The 19691-nt window shown below is 47.5% G+C and overlaps 1 protein-coding gene across 8 annotated transcripts in view; it reads left to right on the top strand.

The window, feature by feature from the left end:
• Zbtb40 (zinc finger and BTB domain containing 40) overlaps window positions 1–19159 on the top strand; it is a 71099-nt gene extending 51940 nt beyond the window's left edge. For 4 of the 8 annotated variants that reach the window (XM_021263020.2, XM_087215608.1, XM_021263021.2 and 1 more), the window contains 10 exons: window positions 1267–1435; window positions 1756–2214; window positions 2836–3042; window positions 6568–6732; window positions 9599–9813; window positions 11000–11162; window positions 11892–11978; window positions 13361–13587; window positions 15260–15450; window positions 16220–19159. In XM_021263020.2, coding sequence (XP_021118679.2) covers window positions 1267–1435; window positions 1756–2214; window positions 2836–3042; window positions 6568–6732; window positions 9599–9813; window positions 11000–11162; window positions 11892–11978; window positions 13361–13587; window positions 15260–15450; window positions 16220–16409 — 2073 coding nt within the window. In that variant the 3' untranslated portion in view covers window positions 16410–19159. Of the gene's footprint in view, window positions 1–1266; window positions 1436–1755; window positions 2215–2835; window positions 3043–6567; window positions 6733–9598; window positions 9814–10999; window positions 11163–11891; window positions 11979–13360; window positions 13588–15259 lie in introns of all 8 variants that reach the window. The other 4 variants (XR_002396962.2, XM_021263024.2, XM_021263023.2 and 1 more) reach the window with 4 other exon arrangements.
• Window positions 19160–19691: the final 532 nt, after the last annotated feature.

The raw sequence follows: 19691 nt of genomic DNA, 5'->3' as shown, positions 1-19691 counted from the left end.
AAACCATGATTTTCTGTTCTGTAACATGTTCTGAGATGCAACGTCTCTCAGATGAAGGAAAGTAAAGCTGGTCTTATTACATGTTCTATTCTGGCTCCTTGAAGGAGCCAAGATAAACATAGATAGAACAAAGCTTTTGCCCATATGGGGCAGAAGTTAGTGCCAACACATTTTCTGTAAGGCTTCTCATAATGTGGCCACCATCCCAGAAAAACCAGGTGGGGACTGGGGGGGATTCATGGATGTCTACCCCAGGATCATGTACATCTTGAGCAGGGAAGAAGAATAAAGGTACATAAAATTAAACTATCAATTCACTAGTGTCTTTTTGATCCAGGTAGGCATGGGAAGTATGCAGAAGGGCAGGTTTCTGACCATCCACACCAGTGACAGCCCTCCCTCCGTCTGACTCTCAACTGGGAAGAAGATGACCCATGTTTCTATGGGGCTTCAGAAGCAAGACTTATGTGCTAGCCTCTCTCCAGCACACCATGTACTTCAGAGCTGGGCTTTTGCACTTGATCAGTTTTAGCCTCTTAATTAGTGTCATGTCTGCCTCCAGGGACATCAGGTTTATTTAGATAGACTTGAAAAGAGCAGAAATAAAATATCTTCCAAAGTGAAAATTCCATATGACCATCTGTGGATGGTTTCACTTTATTTTCTCAGTATGCTGACTCTCTGCTGATAGCTCTAACATTCTGAAAGAGAACGGCTTTGAAATCATATTCTTGGCCTCTTTAAAGCCCCTATTTGAACCTGCTTTAGAACGCTGAGTTTCTTTATGAAAGAAAACGATGTTTAAAAGGGTACATCTAAGTGTCTAAAAATATGAAGCCACTGATCATGCAGAATTACTTCCAGACATTGAGACAATTGTATATTATGAAAAATTATCCTGATCTTCACGACAGAACCACCACCAAATCCTATAGCTCTCCATGCTTTTAATGTGAAGATCTAGAAAAACTCTCTAGGAGACTCCTGATTGCTAAGAACATAATTTTACAGAAAATACTAATGGTTCCCTGTTCATACCTTCTTTGTATTTGGACATTTATCTTGATATGTGCTTCCTCTTTTTGTTTTATTCATTTCCCTGCCTTTGGAAAACAGGTCTATCCCATTACATGTGTTGTGAGGACAAGTATAAACTGCTTATAGATGGAACTGTCCCTTCCAGAATTAGCTTTATTTTAAGTTGAAAACCATGGGGGAAATCTGCTGATATTAACCCCATACCTTTGCCTTGTGGTATTCATTTAGATTCTGAGCATTTCCTCTGAGACAACCAGCCCTGAAGCTTCCTTGAGAGCAGTGCTGAGCAGAGCCATGGAAAAATCAGTCTCGGCCATTGCAATCTGTCACCTCCTGTGCAGTGTCCACAAATCTTTCCCAAGCCTACACCCCGTCATGCAGGAATTGGCACTTATTGGTAAGGAACCAGGGATTGGGGATCCTATTAGGCCCCCAGGCTCATTCTTTTTTGAGGAAAAGAGGCAGTAACTCATGTGAGAGGCTGTAGTACCTCAAGTTATTTATCCTTTTCATATGCTCTTGGTATCTAACACCCAGAAGATGCAGATGTAGCATGGTGCTATTTGTGTTTATGGGGAGGTAAGATGACAGTGATACTTATTCAGTTTTTTGAGGATCTCAAGTGGTCTCCAGTCTCCTCTAAGAGTATTATTAGAGAAGTTATAAAGCAAAGTAGAAACAGAATTCCCAGAGCCATGAGGTTTATCTTCTGTGCAGGTTTCCTTACTAAGGAAAATGGAGAGAAGGAAATATGGAAGGTGAGTAATAAATTTCACCTTGAAGCCAATGACAAAGAGAATGAAAAGGCTGCGGAAGATGACTGCCAGCCTGCAGAACAGAACGACCAGGGAGAGGCTGGTTCCTTGCCAGAACAACAAGAGAAAGACACTTCTGTCTCCCCAGACTCTGCCAAGAAGAGCTTTGTCTGTAAGGCCTGTGACAAGAGCTTCCATTTCTACTGCCGCCTGAAGGTGCACATGAAGCGCTGCCGGGTAGCCAAGAGCAAACAGGTGCAGTGTAAGGACTGCAGTGAGACCAAGGATTCCAAGAAAGAGCTGGAGAAGCATCAGCTGGAGGCCCATGGTACAAATGGAGACCCTGAAGTCCCCAAGAAGAAGAAGAAGAGGCTCCCAGTGACATGTGACCTCTGTGGAAGAGAATTTGCGCATGCCTCAGGTAAGATCAAGAAGGCAAAGTCATGGAGGATAATCATTGCAGGTACTGTACTCTGGGTTCTAGCCTGGCCCTTAGCTGTGTGCCATGAGAGTGGATAGGTTTAGAAAGTAGAGGAGATTCTTAAGGGGAAGGATATTTTCCAGAGAGCATTGGCTCTGAAATCAGCTACCTGAGCGTTGATTCCCCATCTGTTAAATTTCCCACCTGGTACCACTTACTTTATTCAATTGTTAGGGAAATTTAAGATAAAAGAGCTAAACTACTATAGTGCCTGATGTAGTTAGCACACCATAACTTAGAAGTTATTGTTATTCATAATAGTAATGACTAGCCATTTAAAGCTGGTTCTTAGGTTTTCCATGTACCACTTGCTGCTTGGAGTCACAGAAACTGTGAGATATATAGTCAGAATTGTTTTCCCTTGTCTGAGATGTTGGGTAAACCTAATGAAACATAAAAGTGAGTTTTGTTTGCCTATTTCTGGGTGGCTAGAGCCTCTTTAAGAGAAAGAGTGGTTTGTGCTGTGCTTCCCCTTGAGACCTGGCCTGAGATGGTGCTGTCAGGCGACCTTGCTGAGCTCCTGGCACTGACTGCTGGTCTCTTTCCTGTCCCCCTTCCCAGGCATGCAGTACCATAAACTGACAGAGCACTTTGACGAGAAGCCTTTCTCCTGTGAGGAGTGCGGGGCCAAGTTCGCAGCCAACTCCACCCTGAAGAACCACCTCCGCCTGCACACTGGGGACCGCCCCTTCATGTGCAAGCACTGCCTCATGACCTTCACCCAAGCCTCGGCCCTGGCCTACCATACCAAGAAGAAGCACTCAGAAGGTGAGTCAGAGAAGCCCTTCCTGTCTCCTGCAGACCTTTGCAGTGGGAGCTGCTGTAAACCCACTCAGTATCAGGCACAATGGACATGTCAGGGAAATTACAAACAAAACTAGAGCTCATACACACGGCCCACAATTACCAGGCCTCTGTCTGTACACAGGCATGTCAAATGCTTGCTGTGAGGGTTTCTGAGGAGAGGCTGGCCAGCATAGTATTGTGACTTTATAGTTACACAATTTACATAGCCAGGAATTCTTTGAGCTTTGATGTGTAGTTCAAGCCTGAGAAAGACCTCCTGGAGCACCTACTGTTGATCAGGCAGTGACAGATGCTGAGTGACAAACTGGAATTACGTGCTCCCATAGCTGGTGACCTGGGTTGGGAGACAGTTACGGTACAGATGAGCGGTGGTGTAATATGGAGTTATATCAGGGCTGAAGGCAAAGGGGTTCCAGCCCAGTTGGAGGGGAGGAAGTGTGTTGTCAGGGAAGGCTTCTGGAGGAGTCTAGATATAGTTTGGAGCAAACTATATGTATGGTAATTAAGAATGCCTCCATCACCTCCCCTGCATTATTACAATACCCTCCTAACTAATTCCTTGCTCTTGGCATTTCCCTCAGTACTTTTTAAACTAAAGCACCTCAGGTCACTTCTCTGCTCAAAACCCTACAGTGACTTTCATCTTACACAGTGTGAAATCTGAAGTCCTTCTGATAGCCTGCTAGGCTATCAGATTAAGTCCCCTGATTCCTCCCTGACTCTCACTCATTACTGTCCTGCTCCCTCAGTTCGTTCTGCCCATTTTAGTTTCCTTGCCAGAGCTCAGCCTTGACAGCCATTTGCTCTAGGACTTTTGTTCTTGCTGTTCCCTTTCTTGGGGCGCCTCCCTCTTCATGCTTCACTTCCTCACCTCCCTCAAGGTTTCCCTCACACCTTACCTTCTCTTCAAGTCCTCCCCACTACGTGGAGGGAATCTCAGCATCCCAGCCTGCTCCCCACATCTTTCTTCTCCATAGTGCCTGTCATGTGATGCGTGTCTATGTTACTAGTTTATAGTCTCCCCCTTTAGAGTGCAGGCTCTGTGAAGGTAGAGCTCATAGCACACACACCCCCATACACACACACTGAATTTGGGGATCTTGGCAATAGTCAGCCCTCAAATATTTGCTGATTAAAGCATTTCTTGAATGCTGTTTACAGCATGGGGACTATTATAAATACATACATGGAGTTTGCACTGCAAGGAGTAAAACAGACAGTAAATAAATGTGCAGTAGAAATCCAGAGTGTAGCCACTGCTGTGAAGAAAAATAAAACCAGATAAGCAGCAGGGAATGATAGGGTTGAGAGTAGGTGCTGTTCCTGCCATGAGCAATGCCTGTGAGAAAGGATGTTAATTTTGAAACCCAAATACAGTGGGCAGTGGACCCAATAGATGATCTAGAAGAAGAGCATCAAGTGTAGAGCCCGATCCCCAAAGTGGGAATGAGCTTTGTCTGCTTGAGAGACCACAGAAAACAAGAAGGAGCTAAAGCAGAGTCTGTGAGGGGAGTGTGTTAAGAGATGTCACCGAGGCCAAGTCCTGTGGGGTCTCATATCTAGGTAAGGACTGTTATGTGAAGAAGGTCAGTTTCAATGCTGCTTTAACAAATTGCCAGAATAGTGGCTTAAAATAACACAAACGTGTTATTTTTCCATTCTGGAAACTGGAAGTTAAAAAATGGGTCTGACAAGGCTAAAATCATGGTTGCACAGAGTTGTGTTCCTTCTGATGGAGGCACCAGAGGAGGATCTGTTCTTTGCCTTTCCTGGCCTTGAGAGGCTACCCGTAGTCCTTGGCCCATGGCAACAGCATTCCAGCCTCTGCTTCTGTCACCATGCTTCCTCTGATTCTCCTTCCCTCTGCTAGGACCCTCTGGATTCCCTTGGGCCATCTGAATAATCCTCACATGATTCTTCACTCAGTCACAGCTCTCAAGTCCTTCTGCCATGTGAGGTAGCAGTTAACAAGTTTCAGGGTTTAGGATACAAGCATCTTTGGGCCCCATTATTCTATTGACCACAGGAAACCACAGGAGGATTTTGAACAGAGGTATGATAATATGTGATTTACATTCTTAGTTAGTTCGGGCCACTATGGCCAATGACCCATTCCAGGGTGAGAGTTTAGTGCTGACACAGGCAGAAGGAGGCAGTTGTAGTGGTCCAGTCAGGAGGGTGGCATTGTCAGCTAGAGGTCTTAATGGGGGTTGACAGAGAGAGGTAACAGGACTCATGATGGATTGGATATGGGATGTGGGGGAGGAGAGGAATTATGGATGGCTGTGGGGCTTGGGGCATGAGCAGCAGAGTGAGGGGCACCTCATTGAATGAGATGGGAGGCTGTGGGGCGGGTGGCAGGAGCCTTGCTTTGATGGTGGTCCATTTGAGATGCCTGGTGGCGCTCTGAGTGGAATGGTAGAGCAGGCAGAGTTGGGAGGGTAAGTGTGGAGTTCTAGGGGATAGTGGAGCTATCAGTGTGCAGGTCAGTACAGGGCTCTGAGATGAGATCATGTAGTAAGTGAGGGTGGAGAAGGTCAAGGACTAAGCCCCTGGCTTCTCAGTCATTTCAACCCTTTACTCAAGAAACCCCTTTTTCCTAGCAAAATCTTATTTCAAACCCTAGCAAGTAAAATATGAAAATGAGGCTGATTGCTGTGGTAGAAATAGGGCCTAGGACCAAGGAGGGCTGGTCTGCAGCCTCACCTCCCTGATGGCCCTACTTCCTCCCTTAGCCCATGAGGGAACTGGGAGCCTCAGCTGGTCCAGTTTTTGTACCAGTGCCAATCCCCAGACTTGCTCTTTACCTGTTTTTCTAACAGTCTTTGGTAGTGTAGTTATTATATCCTCGTTATGTGTGTGAGAAAGTTGAGAAACCAAGGAATATGTAATAACTTTATAGCAAGTCTCTAGAAAAGGCTTTCATTCTTAAGCTGGGCATGGTGCCACTTGACTAGGCAGGAGAATCGCAAGTTCAAGCTCAGCTGCAGCAATTTAGTAAGACTCTATCTCAAAATTTTAAAATTTTAAGCAAAGCTGAGGCTCGTAGCTCAATGCAAAGGCCCTGGGCTCTATCCCCAGTGCTGCAAAAGAAGAAAAAAAGGTTTATTCTGAATCCATGTCTGACATTTGTGTGCAGTCACAAATTCATGCTGTTTACCCTGCAAGGTGATGTAAATTCATACATTTCTGGTCACAGGGATGTATCTGTTGGCCAAAGGCAGAATGAGCTCTTTCACCGTCATGGCAGCCTGATGAAGAGATGGGTACTCTTGTGTAATGAGAAGTCTGTCCCTGTCCCTCTACTCACCCTCTGTGTGATGAGCTGTGTTTATGGTCAGACCTCATCTAGTGTATTACAGATTACCTGAGATTTTAATGTCATTGCCCAGAGGACGTTTCCCTGGTGTGTTTCTTAGAATTAGATTTTGTTTGTAGAAATGCCATGTTTAGTACTGGTTCTCATAAGCTCGTGTATATTTGCAGGAAAAATGTATGCTTGCCAGTACTGTGATGCTGTGTTTGCCCAGTCCATTGAGCTGTCCCGCCATGTGAGGACCCACACCGGGGACAAACCATATGTCTGCAGGGACTGTGGCAAGGGCTTCAGGCAAGCCAATGGCCTCTCCATCCACCTGCACACCTTTCACAGTATGTACTGAATTTGTGAGTGTCAGGCGCTTGGGGCCAGGCTTGGCACTGAGAAAGCATGTAGCAGTCATAACAGAGATGGCACTCCACCAGAGCTGGGCCCCATTTAGTGTGCTCCCTTCCCCTAGTCTCCTACAAACTGCACAGTCTCTCCTTCCTATTTTAACATTCCACTGCATGCTACTGATTTCTCTCTGTCTAGGTTGTTTCCTTGTCTTCCTCTTTAGCCCACCTGGCACTTTTTGGCCTGCACAGACACAAATTATATTTGAAAGAGAGCCTCTGTAACTGACAGGCTCCCAGGGTGTTGGAATGTTTCCATTAATCCACTGAACTGTTTTCTCCCCCGCCTTCCTCCACTCTCATCCTCTATTCGCGCCTGCCTTTTGCCACAGGAGCAGGCCTGACCCTGTCTGAGTTCCTCCTACTGTCATAGTTACTGTTGTAGCTGGACATGTTCCGTTCAAAGCCTCCTGCTCCGTCTTCTCTTTCAAGTGTATTGTACAGTGGTACCTTGGTTTACAAAGTTAATTTGTTGCATGATTCTGGGGAAAATGGCCATGTTCGTTCATGTTCATGCAAAAAAGATGGCCACGATCTTGTTCATCACCTGTTGCAGAGTTCACAAACAAAAACAAAATTTTGCCAAATGCTTTTGTTTGTGCAACAAATTGTTCCACAAACAAAAGCATTCATGAACCAAGGTACCACTGTATTTCCCTCAGTACAGTCTATCCCTGTCTTTCTCCCCTTCTTCTAATATACAAATATATACTTTTATTCAAAACACACTCACATACATACATGTGTGAAGGAAAAAGAAATCCTGAGGTTTTTATTGCATCATGTAGCTGGCCCCCTTGTGCTTTCCGCAAGCCTCCCTTGTTATAGCCAGCACATAGTCAGTGTAGAATAGCAGGCAGGCTGAAAGCTTGGACTTTGAAATCACACAGCCTTGGACATGAATCTTGACTCTTCCACTAACTTTTCTTGAGACCTTAAACAAATTTCTTTGCCTTTCTAAGCCTCTTAGCCCCTTCTAACCCAGAGCAAATAACACAATGCCACTACCTTAGGTTGTTGTAAGAATTAAATGGCTGTCATATGTAAGGATGAAGTTCCATGCCTGACACACAAAAGTGTGCAATAAATGCCAGATATTGTTATTAGTGATCAGAGCACCCCCGTCGGGTACCATCTGTCACCATTAGAGCTTGTCTGATTTGCAAGCCAGGTGCCTTGCATATCCTCTTTCCCCTCCCCACTCCCCCTTCTCCACTCCCCACCCATCTTCCCACATACCAGCTTCTAGCTTGGGTAAATAGTGTCTCACAACATGTGCTTTATGTAAACACGTCCATGTCTGTTGTCAGCCAGCCAACAAGGATTTTACCAGAGCTCCTGTGTGCCCAGCATGTGAGTGAACACTGGGTCATGCAGGAGGAGTACAAAGTGTGTCCTCTTCCCCCTAAGGAGTTACCAAGACTGTCCCAAAAATTCAATTACAGTAGACTTGCAGATGGGTGGGATTTGGCTTGGATCCAATGCCACAATGTTAATGTCCTCTTAACTTCTTAAGACGACATTGTGCTTTAATCTTCTTTTCCTAGTAACATCACATGAGAATCAGGAAGTGGGAAGATGTTAATTTTCAGAATGGAAAGGACCCAAGATACTTTGCCATGTCCTGGAGTACTGTGTATCATCACTCAGCCCCCTCTCTCCTCCAGGCTACACACACCCTCTCCCATTCCTTGCATTTCTGAGGGCCACATCATTGCTCACAGAAATCTCTGTTAAAAGACAGTGTGACACTGAGATTTCAAGAGGTACTATCCACAGGGAAACTAGTTAATGATACCAAATGCTGCTGCACGTCAGAATTTCTGCTTTAATCTGAGTCAGTGCACACGCAAGATTGGCTTGTGGGTTGGGCCTTTCTTGTGGGGAGCGGATTTTATTATGAAAACATTTTTCTTTCTGTTGCTTTAAGAGAAAGACCGAAGTTTTTTGCCACCCAGGTGACAAGTATATTCTCCACCAGTGCTACTTATGTTTGAGGTCACACTGAGGAGTTAGCATGTCCAATTGAACATGTGGCTCAGACCATGGGCTTGTGAATGAGGGCCATTTCCTATTACATGCTTGTGTAAGATACGAACTTAACTCTCTAAACCTTGGTTTTTCCCAGACTATAAAATAAGAATGGAACCTACTCACAGGGCTATTGGAAGGAGTAAGGGATTTACAATACACTTAGAAAGTGCCTCTATAAGGCACTCATTAAATGTCATCTATGCACAGGGTTTTATTGTTGTATCTAAAGTGAGGACCTGGCTGGGGTGTAGCTCAGTGGCGCTGTACCTGCCTGGCAAGTGCAAAGTCCTGAGTTCAATTCCCGGTACTGGAAAAAAAATAAAATGGGGAGCCAAGAAGTACTTCTCATACTGCTGATGACCAAAAAAAAAAAAAAAAAAAAAAAAATAGTGGTGCTAGGTATGTTGGAAATCTGTACAGAGAACTACAGAACTCAAAATGCCACTGCAAACAGGAAGGGCAAGGGTGATACCCCTTGGAAAGTGGTGAAGTAGAATTTAACATTTAGGGTATAAAATGAGGAATTAAGATGAACTCTTTGCTGTTTCATAGATGGTTAATACAGAAGGCTCAGTGCAGCCCATCTCCTAGGGTGAAGGTAGGGGGCAGTTGGCATTGCTGCACTGGTTCAGGGTCCTGGGGCCTACATGACATCTAAACAGAGACTTACATCTTGTTACACATAGCAACCATGTTTTACTAATTGCTGCCTGTGGTGTTTTTTCCCCTCTGTGCCTCTTCCTCTTGCTCATGTCCTTCTTGGAAACAGACATAGAAGATCCTTATGATTGCAAGAAATGCAGGATGAGTTTCCCCACTCTGCAGGATCACCGGAAGCATATCCATGAGGTGCATTCCAAGGAGTACCACCCCTGCCCCACCTGTGGGAAGATCTTTAGTGCTCCTTCCATGCTGGAGCGTCACATGGTGACCCATGTCGGAGGGAAGCCCTTCAGCTGTGGGATCTGCAACAAGGCTTACCAGGTGACCTCCTGTGCCACTGGAAGCTTCCCCCAGCACCTGCCCTACTCTACATTTGGCTCCCTGATGTTCATGTTTGTGACCTGCAGCTTGTCTTATCTCGTCTTCAAGAGGTGACAGTTTGATTCTTGTGACAGGCTCGGGGTGCAGCTCAGTGGTGGTATGCATGCTTAGCATGCATGAGGCCCTGGGTTTGATCCCCAGCACTCCAAAAGCTAAAAGGCAGCTTGTCATTCAGATTCTCTGAGGCGACCTGACCAGTGTTGCAGTGGGGGCTGAAACTGGAGCAGAGGATTCTTAACCTGTCTCTTAGACGTCAGTCTTGTCCTGAGCTAAATGCTGACTTTCCCTTTGGATGCTCCCACTCTGTGCTACCTGTTTTCAGGAACACGAGAGTGATAATGGGGAGCCACCCAGAATTACTTTGTTGTTTTTTTAACTCCCAGGGAAGGGCTGTGTGTATTTACCTTGGAACTTGGCATGTAATTAAAGTGAAATCCCATGTAGAACTAAAGAGAAACCCCATCTGTCAGAAATTGGCCTGGAAAGAAATGTCCTTGCTGGCATCTGTAAGGTTGAGATATAGACAGAAGCATAGCAGCTGATTTAGAAATAGAGAGCCAACATTGTGTCAGGCCTTGTGCTGTGACATTAGTGTGACACAACTGAATAAGACCTGGGCTTGATCTCTAGGACACTGAGGAATTGTATTCAGTATTCTTGGTGCTGGTCTAGAACCTGGGGCAGAGAGGGATGCTTGCTCCTGGAGCCAATTGACTCTTCCTCTAGCACATTGTTCTGCTACACCCCTGGGAATCTGGGAAGCAGTGAGACACATCTCAGTGTGAAAAACAGATGTTCCAGGCCAGAGGCCAGGCTTAATCCTGGTCCTCCTGTTTACTAACTGTGTGTTCTTGGGTAAGTCATTTAATCCCTCTGTGCCTTAGCTTCCGCCTCACTGGGAATATGCCAACGTCCCCCATCAGCTTGTGAGCAGTGAGGGCTTATGGAGGACTCAGCTCAGCCTTGCCTGAGTGGCCTCTTCATAGGTTCCCAGTTGCCTTATTCCCACAGACACCAGCCTCTCCTCACCTCCATACTCAGTGTGATGGGTAGGAGAGTGTGATTCTACATCCATGAGCTTATCTGAGAACTTTCCAAGGCCTAACATTTCCCAAATTCCTTATAGCAATTGTCTGGTTTGTGGTATCACAATCGGACCCACCACCCAGATGTATTTGCTGCTCAGAACCATCGATCATCCAAGTTCTCATCGCTTCAGTGCAGCTCCTGTGACAAAACCTTTTCCAACACCATTGAGCACAAGAGGCACATCAAAGCAGAGCATGCAGGTGAGTCTGGGGGAGCTCGGACCTGGTGTGAGGTGGTTATGGGAGGGGCTTGATGCATTAGTATCCTGGCTTCTATCCAGAAATGCTGGCTTCAGTGCTGTGGTGTGCTGTGGTGTGCTGTGGTGCTGTGGCGATTGCCTCTCTTCTGTCTCAGCATCCTGAAAGGTGCCACACCCACCCATCATAGCAGTAGCTTGGGTGGCAACGATTCTCACTCCTGGAAACCTAGAGCAGTGTGAGCTCCTGCCAGCCCCTGAGTAAGACCCAGTCACGGTTGTGTGGGAAGGTGTCAGCTTTGGTGGCAGACTTGCCCAGCAAGAAATCCTGACTCCAGCACTTACCAGCTGCATGACCTTGGCAAGTGACTTCTCTTTTCTGAGCCCATTTCCTTCTCAGAATGGGAGTTATTAATACCTGCCTTGCAGATAAATTTGGGCATAATCACAACAGCTGTCAGTATAGAGCATTTCCTGTGTGCAGGGCACCAGCCAAGCACTCCATGTGTATTTCCTCATTTAATCTCACAACCCTCTTTGCATCCAGACAGTCTGGACCAGATGAGTGTTCTTCACTACCGATTTACACGAACCTCCCTGAGGTGTGAGGTCACACACGTGGTAGATGGCATGGGCAGTGTCGGTCCTCACCCACCCCAGCTCTGTTCCTCACAAGTCTCAGAGGAGCCATCTTTTTTCCGTTCCCATCACTTCTTTCCTCTGTACTTCACAGATCTAAAGTTCCACGAATGTGAGCAGTGTAAGGAGCTCTTCCCCACTCCAGCTCTGCTGCAGGTTCACATCAAGTGCCAGCATTCAGGTCAGTGTCCCTTCTGGATGCTCTGGGCCAGACTGTCTGGCTGTGAGTCTTGTCTCCACCACTCACTCCTGTGCAACCCCGGTTAAGTCACTTACCTCAGTTTCCTTACCTAGAAAGTGGGAGCAATTGTAGTATCTACCTTATAGGGTAACTGAAGTATGATAGCCTTGTGCCAGTAAGTATCCCTTAAGTATTAGCCATGGTTGTCATTGTTGCTTATTTCATCAAATCTAAAATGCCAGTATAAAGTGCACCTTTTTGTTTGTTTTTTTGAGACAGGGTCTCACTGAGTCCCTAGATTGCTCAGCCTGAGCTTTAATGTGAAATCCTGCCTCAGCCTCCTACTTCCCACGTAAGATGCACCATTTTTTGTTTTTGTTTTTGGTACCGGGGATTGAACTCAGGTCCATGCACTTGCACAGCAGGCAGCGAAACCACTGAGCTAGATCCCTGGCCCCAAGATGCACCATTTTTAATGAGCATTAAAAAAGAAAAAATACTACCAATTAAACACCTTTTTATCACTTAGATTTTGTAGTTTACCCTAAATATTATTTTAGTCTTAATCTGACATAGATTTGAGGTCACTCACTCATAAGGGCAAAGAAAAACATAAGAAATAAATTGATTGAGAGAAGGATCCAGCTTCTCAGAGTGACTCTGGATTCCACTTGTGACTTGTGGACACGTGTGTCTCTCTACCCAGTGTTTACCCTGCCATCAGAGCACTGGAGTTAGAGCACAGAGCTGAAGGCCATTGGCTTTGGTCTCTGAACGTTATATAAACCCAGACTGCTTTGATTCCTGGTTTAGGAATGTACCTAACTCTTCATCACTTACCTCCTCCTTCCTAGAACATTTGTTTCCTATGAATTAAAAGTGCACCCTCCAGTGTTAGGGATTTTATTCCAGCCCGCAGACACTTGTCCTGTAAGTCTGGATGTTTGTGCACATGCAGGTGCTGCAGTGGCACCTGACTGCCGCCTGGTGCACAGCAGATAGAGGTGCTGTTTGTCCCGCCTGGAGATCTGAAAGTGTACTCCTTACAACAATGAAAGATGGTATCATTGGCACCATTGCCCACTGCTAAATGGATAATGAGCTTCAGCCAGAGCAAATTTAGCCTAAATCTAATGCTAAGGAAACTGGACTTTGAGAGCCTCTTACTTGAAGGGGTCACTTCAAGGCTTTGCATCTAGTTCTGTATCTGTCATTTATTCTGTATTTGTGTTTTGAAGGCCCCTCCAAATGGTACCAGCTTCATATCCCCCAAAACCCAGCTGTGCCTTTCCATCACAGTCCTCACACTCCTTGCTCTCACATTTCCCTACTGTGTCAGTCATTCCACCTGCAGCCCATCTCTTCTGCCTCCCCTCCTCCAGGGTCCCAGCCATTCAGGTGCTTGTACTGTGCAGCCACTTTCCGCTTCCCTGGAGCATTGCAGCACCACGTCACCACGGAGCACTTTAAGCAGTCAGAGAGCACCTTCCCCTGCGAGCTCTGTGGGGAGCTCTTCACTTCCCAGGCTCAGCTGGATGGCCACCTGGAGTCTGAGCACCCAAAGGTGACGGGGACTGAAACCCAGGAAGCCACCTCCCAGATGGTGCAGGTAATTCTGGGGCCCGCAGGGACACAGATTGCAGTCACGGGGTTCCTAGGGCTTCGGTGGAGGTGCCTCTGTCCCACCATTCAATCTTATTCCCCGGGGCTCTTTCAGGCTCTGTGAGTAATACGTCCATGACCTTAAGTGCTTCTGGACCTCTTACCAAACAGAACAGAAAATTCTAGTCTCCCAGTGGCCCCTAAGGCAGACAGAATTTCCAAAAGTAGAAGAACCTTTGTTTTTCCTCCCATTCACAAATTTCCTGCCTTCTGAGAGATTCCTTGAAATGTGTGAGGTGTGCAGGAGACCTTAAAAGAGGGGTGGCCAAGCTCTTTGTTAGGCAGGGACCACTGCAGGTGAAGCCCACAGGTGGCTCCCCTGGCTGGACATGGCCATATTTGTACACATCTGGGCCTCTCCTTACCTGCTGAGAAGCCCATCTCTTTGCATTGTTTTGAGTCTAAGCTTGACCCAGTCTCTGTGTTTCCCTGGTCTTCTCTTACTCTTCCTCCTGATCTATAGAGAGGGTACCAGAAAAGATAAACTGAGCTCAGCCAAGTTTTAGTGACCTGTAGATGGGTTGGAGAGGAACTGTAAGTGGAGGCTTTAATCTGTTGGACTGTCCCACTGCTCAGTCACATGTAGAGCCCCGGAGGACAGAGGGCAGGTCAGGTGGGCAGGACTCAGGTGACACTCCTGTTGTCACATTACCAGAGCCTCTCTGCTTTCATTTTTTTTATATTAGAGTTCTTGGTGAGATGTCTTGCATGGGGGGCTCCAATCCTAAAATAAAGAAAACCTGTTTGAAAACTATGATGTTAGATAACTGTTGATTAAATATCACAGTTGCTGTCTTCACTCCGTACCAGAGAAGTAGCTGAGCTTGCCTTCCACACTTGTGTGCTTGTTCTCCTCTCTTGGCTGGTTCTCAAGAGCAGGTGGCTGTGCCCTCTGGGAGCTCACTGGTGTAAAAATATCAAGAACATCAAGCTGTGCTAGGGTCCACAGGTCAGAGCATCAACTTGGAGGTTCAGGAAGGAACTGGGTGTGCTTAGCCACGGAAGAGTTCTCCCAGAGCCAGGAAGGCTGCTTTCAGCAGATCGTGCAGCTCTGGGAGGGTTATGTGTGACCTGAGGAGAGGGGGAGCCTGCCCTATCGGCCTCCTGAGCTGAATGAATGAGCTTGTCTTCCTCTGAGACTGAAGCTGTGCTGCCCCAAGAAGGCTCTCAGCCCCACAGGGGCCCGGGGATGCCACCCCTGGCAGGCCTGGCTTCTGTAAATCACCCCATTTCCGTGTTTCGGGCACAAGACCACCCGCCTACAGTGGCATTGCTCTCACATGGCACTTAGCCCTGCAGTATCATCCTCAAGACAGGAAAACCCAGTGTGAGAAACTGAGCCAGTGTTCACTGGTGTGTAATCATACAGTCTGGGCACCCCGAGATGGCATACTAAGCAAAATTATAGCAATTTAGTACATGGAGTTAAATTGTTTGCTTGCCTTCTCTTTTGCATCACTGGTGTGTTAGACTTGCCTCTTCCCATTAGGCACAAGTAATTGTTCTCCTCAGGTGAAAATACAAATATCATCATTACAGCATGAGACGGAAGCCATGTAAATTCTGGGGTGCATACTGTGGACACTGCCCAGAGCAGCCCCCTGCTCTTTCCTTTTCAGGTGATCCAGACTTCAGAGCCGGCAGCCCCGACTGAGCAGGTGATCACCCTGGAGGAGACCCAGCTTGCTGGGTCGCAGGTGTTTGTGACTTTGCCAGACTCTCAGACATCTCAGGCCAGCTCTGAGCTCGTGGCGGTGACTGTGGAGGATCTGCTGGATGGTACTGTGACCCTGATCTGTGGTGAGGCCAAGTGAGTGTCAAGGCTGCTCACTGGCAAAGGACTGCATTTGCTTCAGAGAGGAAGCTCCGAATCCTGGCCTTTGCCCTTCCCTGCTGACCCGAGTGGTGAGCGTCTTAGCCTAGCACCAACCCAAATGGCCTCACTCGAAGGACAGACAGAATCTCCACTGCTCTCATACCCAGTGTCTGCGTCATGGATGCCTATGCTCTGTCCCTCATAACCAACAGCCTCCTTCCCCCAGGCTATTGTTCAGACCTCCCTGACCCCACCTCTGAAACAGTCTGAAAGAGCGGTGGGATGGGAGCTGAGGGTCAGGGAAGTGTGACACGTCAGCAGCTCTCAGAGGACAGAAAGGCACTTAGGTGGGGACTGAGCGCACAGAGTAGACTGCAGACCTGCCTGTCCCTCTGGCCATTTGAAAGTGAAAGGGAAGCACAGCAGACTCCGTGGAGACCCCGGCCTGAAACACACTTGCGCTTCCTCTTCACTTTTCCCAGCCTCCCCTCTGCTCAGCTCCATCTACTTTCTGGGGCTGTGCTTGCACCAGGCAGTAGGGTGGCAGTGTTAATAACGCCATTTCCATGCCAGGTCCCACCTAGTCTGTAGAGTCAGCCCTTCCTGAAATAGAGCCTTTGGTGTGTTTCTCCTGGGAGTGTTTCATCCCAAGCCATCCAGCAACAGATGGTCTCTGCCTTCTGGGATGTTCCTCATGGCATTCCCTGAAGGTTGCATCTCACAATGTTTCCATGTTCTCCTCATCTTCTTCCTCTAATCAAAGGTTAATACTTCTGCCCACCCTGACTGCCTCCCTCGCTTCCTCTGGAGTTGATGATGTTCCTAATGAACCTGCAGCTGGCAGGCCACTCTGTGCCTGCACAAACAAGAGCAGCAGGCTGCCCCTAGCTCTGCTCCTGCCACCAGGCCAGGCCGCTTGCCTTGTGCGCAGCCAGCTGTATGAGCTCTCCTAGGCTACATGCTTATTGCAGGTCAGTGATCCTTTGGAGTCTGAATTTCACAAAGCCTTTTATCTTTAGTTCCTAAAACATAATCTGGTAATTAATGGTTTGTGGAATCCATTATGAAGTGCAATTAGATGGATGTTGGTTCCTGCCGTTTAGAAAGAATGACTAGCATTTATCTTTTCCTTGATGCCCAAAGGTTGGAGTAGGCTAGTGCACTGTTTATACAGCAGGCAGGGCCCCCTGCTTCTTAGTGTGGCTTGACCCCTTGTGGAGAGGGTGTCCAGTTTGATCACTCACCCTCATGCTGCACACTGCCAGAGAGATAAGCCCACCCCTTTTTCCAGTCAGGTGTGCCCCACCCACCACGGCTGTGAGGTACATCACCATGTGATGCACATGGGGTTGAGGTGGTCATAGGTGGAGCTTTTATTGCTGCACACAGGCACACAGGCAGGTGGGCACAGCTAAAAGCGCAGAGGTAGAGCCTTGGTTCTGACCAGTATTTTCAGGGGCTGGCTATTGTCTTCACTGGCATTGGCTTTGTGGAGGCAATCCTGGCAACAGTGAGTTCCAGCCCAGGCCAGCTCGCCCCAGCCAACTCCTCCCACCTCCCATCCTCCTTTTTCTGATATCTAAATCAGTTGAGCTTGTCAGTTCTGGGATCTTCCCATCCCGAAGGGTAAGGGAAGTCTTTAAAGGAGAGGTGGCCTCAGGAGCCAAATACTGACCAGAAGATGGTGCTCAAACCTTAAGATGTCTCCCTGGGCAGACCGTGCTGTTTCTACCAAGTCTGCCCTCATCCTAAGGTTTTTCAGTCCCCATGGTTGGCAGATCAGGGAGCTCTTGATCTGCAAGTGGCAAAATGGCACAGACTCTCCTCTTGGCAGATGAACCCCCTTAAAGACAGTGGAGTGGCACAGGCTACCAGGCCTTGGTGCCAGGCCCAGCAGGTCAGAGTGCAGCACCTCATAAGCCGTAGGATGGTGGAATTGCACTGAGTGGCATCAGAACTTCTGCCTGCCAAAAGGCAAGATAGTAACACATCAAGTGCCTAGGGCTTGTAGCAGAAAGTTGTTTCTTCTTAAGTCTTCGAATAAAAGCTGTAAGTTTTAAACCCAAGTGTCAGATCCTTTCCAGCACTAAGAAACACTTTGGATGAGGACCCAGATGGTGGCCAGTCATTCTTTTTCTTCAGAATCGCTGGACTCCCTGTGCTGAAAGCAGAGAAGTGGGACCAGCTGCCAGGCCACCAGATGCACTCTTCTCTGCACCCTGGGCACAGAGCAGCACAGACCAGTGCTCCTGGCTTTGGGCAGGGTTCAGCGAGGGCCCATGCTGGGCCAGCACTGGCTGAGTGGACCTCTTCACTGGCTGACTGGGATTCCACAGTGCTGCTCTCTGGAGAAGATGTGGATTTTATTGAAGGAAGACTTTTTCAGCTCTTCCCCCTTCTGCCCAAGAGACTTCTGCTGCCATGGAGCACATTGCTATCAGGTCTCCTTTGTCCACACTGCTTGCTCTCACTTGCTCTCATGGCACCCATGTTCCCTTTGGCTCATGTCATTGTTGGAGGAGTCACCAGGCTTCTTGGAGTGTGTGAATTTGTTCAGGGCTACCCCAAGCTGCCTCTGCTCCCAAAGCTCGGGATCAGGTTGATGAGGGGGGAAACACAGAGTCCAAACTGGAGTCTGACCGTAGGAATAGTGGGGCCAGTTAGGGAACAAGATCTGCGCATCACAAGTAAGTGAGACTGCATATGGGTGATAGAAGAGTGGGGCTTACCACAGACAGACAAGACTCCTGCTCTCCAAATACAGGAGCAGAACCTGGACCACCAGGGCAGCAACAAGGCAAGGATCAAGGTCTCCCTCGATTCTTTGTGTAAAGCCTGCCTCCTCTGTCTCGGCAGCTCTGCATTTGGAAAATGTCCCCCTGAAGAAGCCACTGACTTGTGGCTGATCTCAGAGGCACCTCAGCTGCATCCCTCGGGCAAGGGATGGAGGAGACAGGGTCTCTGTTCCCTACTCTTGGGCCCAAATAGTCAGATTCTCAGAATCAGGGAAAGGTCAGGGGGTCCCTAAAAGTTCCTTCTCACCCCAGGGGCTCATGACATACTGGAGGTGAGAGGGTGTGCCTTTAAAATCACGTGTGCCTGAGCCCCATACTGGTGAAGGGCAGGAGGGACCTGCTAGCCTTACCAGAGTGGACAGGTGGTCCTAGGATCAAGCAGCACACCTGTTAAATTGGGACTAGAAAGGTGGACAGTGACGGAGAAGAGGCTGTAGTGCTTTAGGTCTCCCAAGAAGAAGGTTCAACAGCATGATTCAGTGCACCCCAGAAATCCCTGGGAGATAGGAAGAAAATGGGAATAAAGGAAAGACTTGGGGTTGAAGGGAGCCAAGTTCATTGTTTGTTGCCATAGAAACTTTGGGGCTGGCAGAACTTGGGCCAACAGCTCAGCAGCACAGCTGAAACTCAGAAACTTGCTACACCTGAAACTCTACCTGGAAAGACGATGTCAGTGCTTTGGGGGCTGAATTGTTGAGGGGAATAAAGTCATTCTCTGGGCTAATTTAGATTGCCTCCAAATTGTGGAAATGGTCATGCTTTCCTTTAGCAAGGCCAGTCACACCTGTTTCCATCACGGTCAGGACATGCAGCCCCCATGTGATGCTGGATAAGTTGGGTTACAAACTGTTACTCATGTTTAATGTATGGGAATACATATAAATAAAATACATACTTGGAAAAAATTATGCTGCCTGAGTTTCAGGTGGACTGTGGTGTCCCAGGCCTGTTTTTTGTTTGGTTCTGGGTAGCTGTCAGATGGGCACAGGCGTGAAGGCCCGGGTTCCTAGGGACTTCCATGTGCTTTCATGTTAGTATGGCCCAGGGGACTCTCCTGTCTTTCAGAGTCTCATTTGAGGGTCATGTTTCAGAGCACAGGCTTTGGTGTCCCTCCTGATAAATCCCTGCATGCCACTGTGTGATCTTGGTGAGTATTGTTTGACTTCCCTCCTCCTGGTTCCCAGCAGTCTCACTTCATACGATGCAGGACAAAGTGAAAGACAGGATTTAATGAATTTAGTGTAAAAATTTTAGTTTTTAATAAAGTTTTTTACAGACCAGTCAACCATTCCCTGCATTTTCTGGCACTCTATGTGTTTTCTTCTTCCTCTGAATCCTTAGGGATCCTTAAAACACACACCATTTTTCATTTATCTCTTGAATCTCAGGTACCCCCAAAGCACCAATGGTGAGCAGATAGCCATAAAATAAGCAGAAATC

This window comes from Heterocephalus glaber, unplaced genomic scaffold (assembly GCF_053883595.1).
Source record: "Heterocephalus glaber isolate CG9 unplaced genomic scaffold, H.glaber_assembly_v1.0 deba00001452, whole genome shotgun sequence".
Classification (NCBI taxonomy): domain Eukaryota; kingdom Metazoa; phylum Chordata; class Mammalia; order Rodentia; family Bathyergidae; genus Heterocephalus; species Heterocephalus glaber.
The sequence above is the reverse complement of the archived record's forward strand: the minus strand, read 5'-3'. Positions and strand labels throughout refer to the sequence as shown.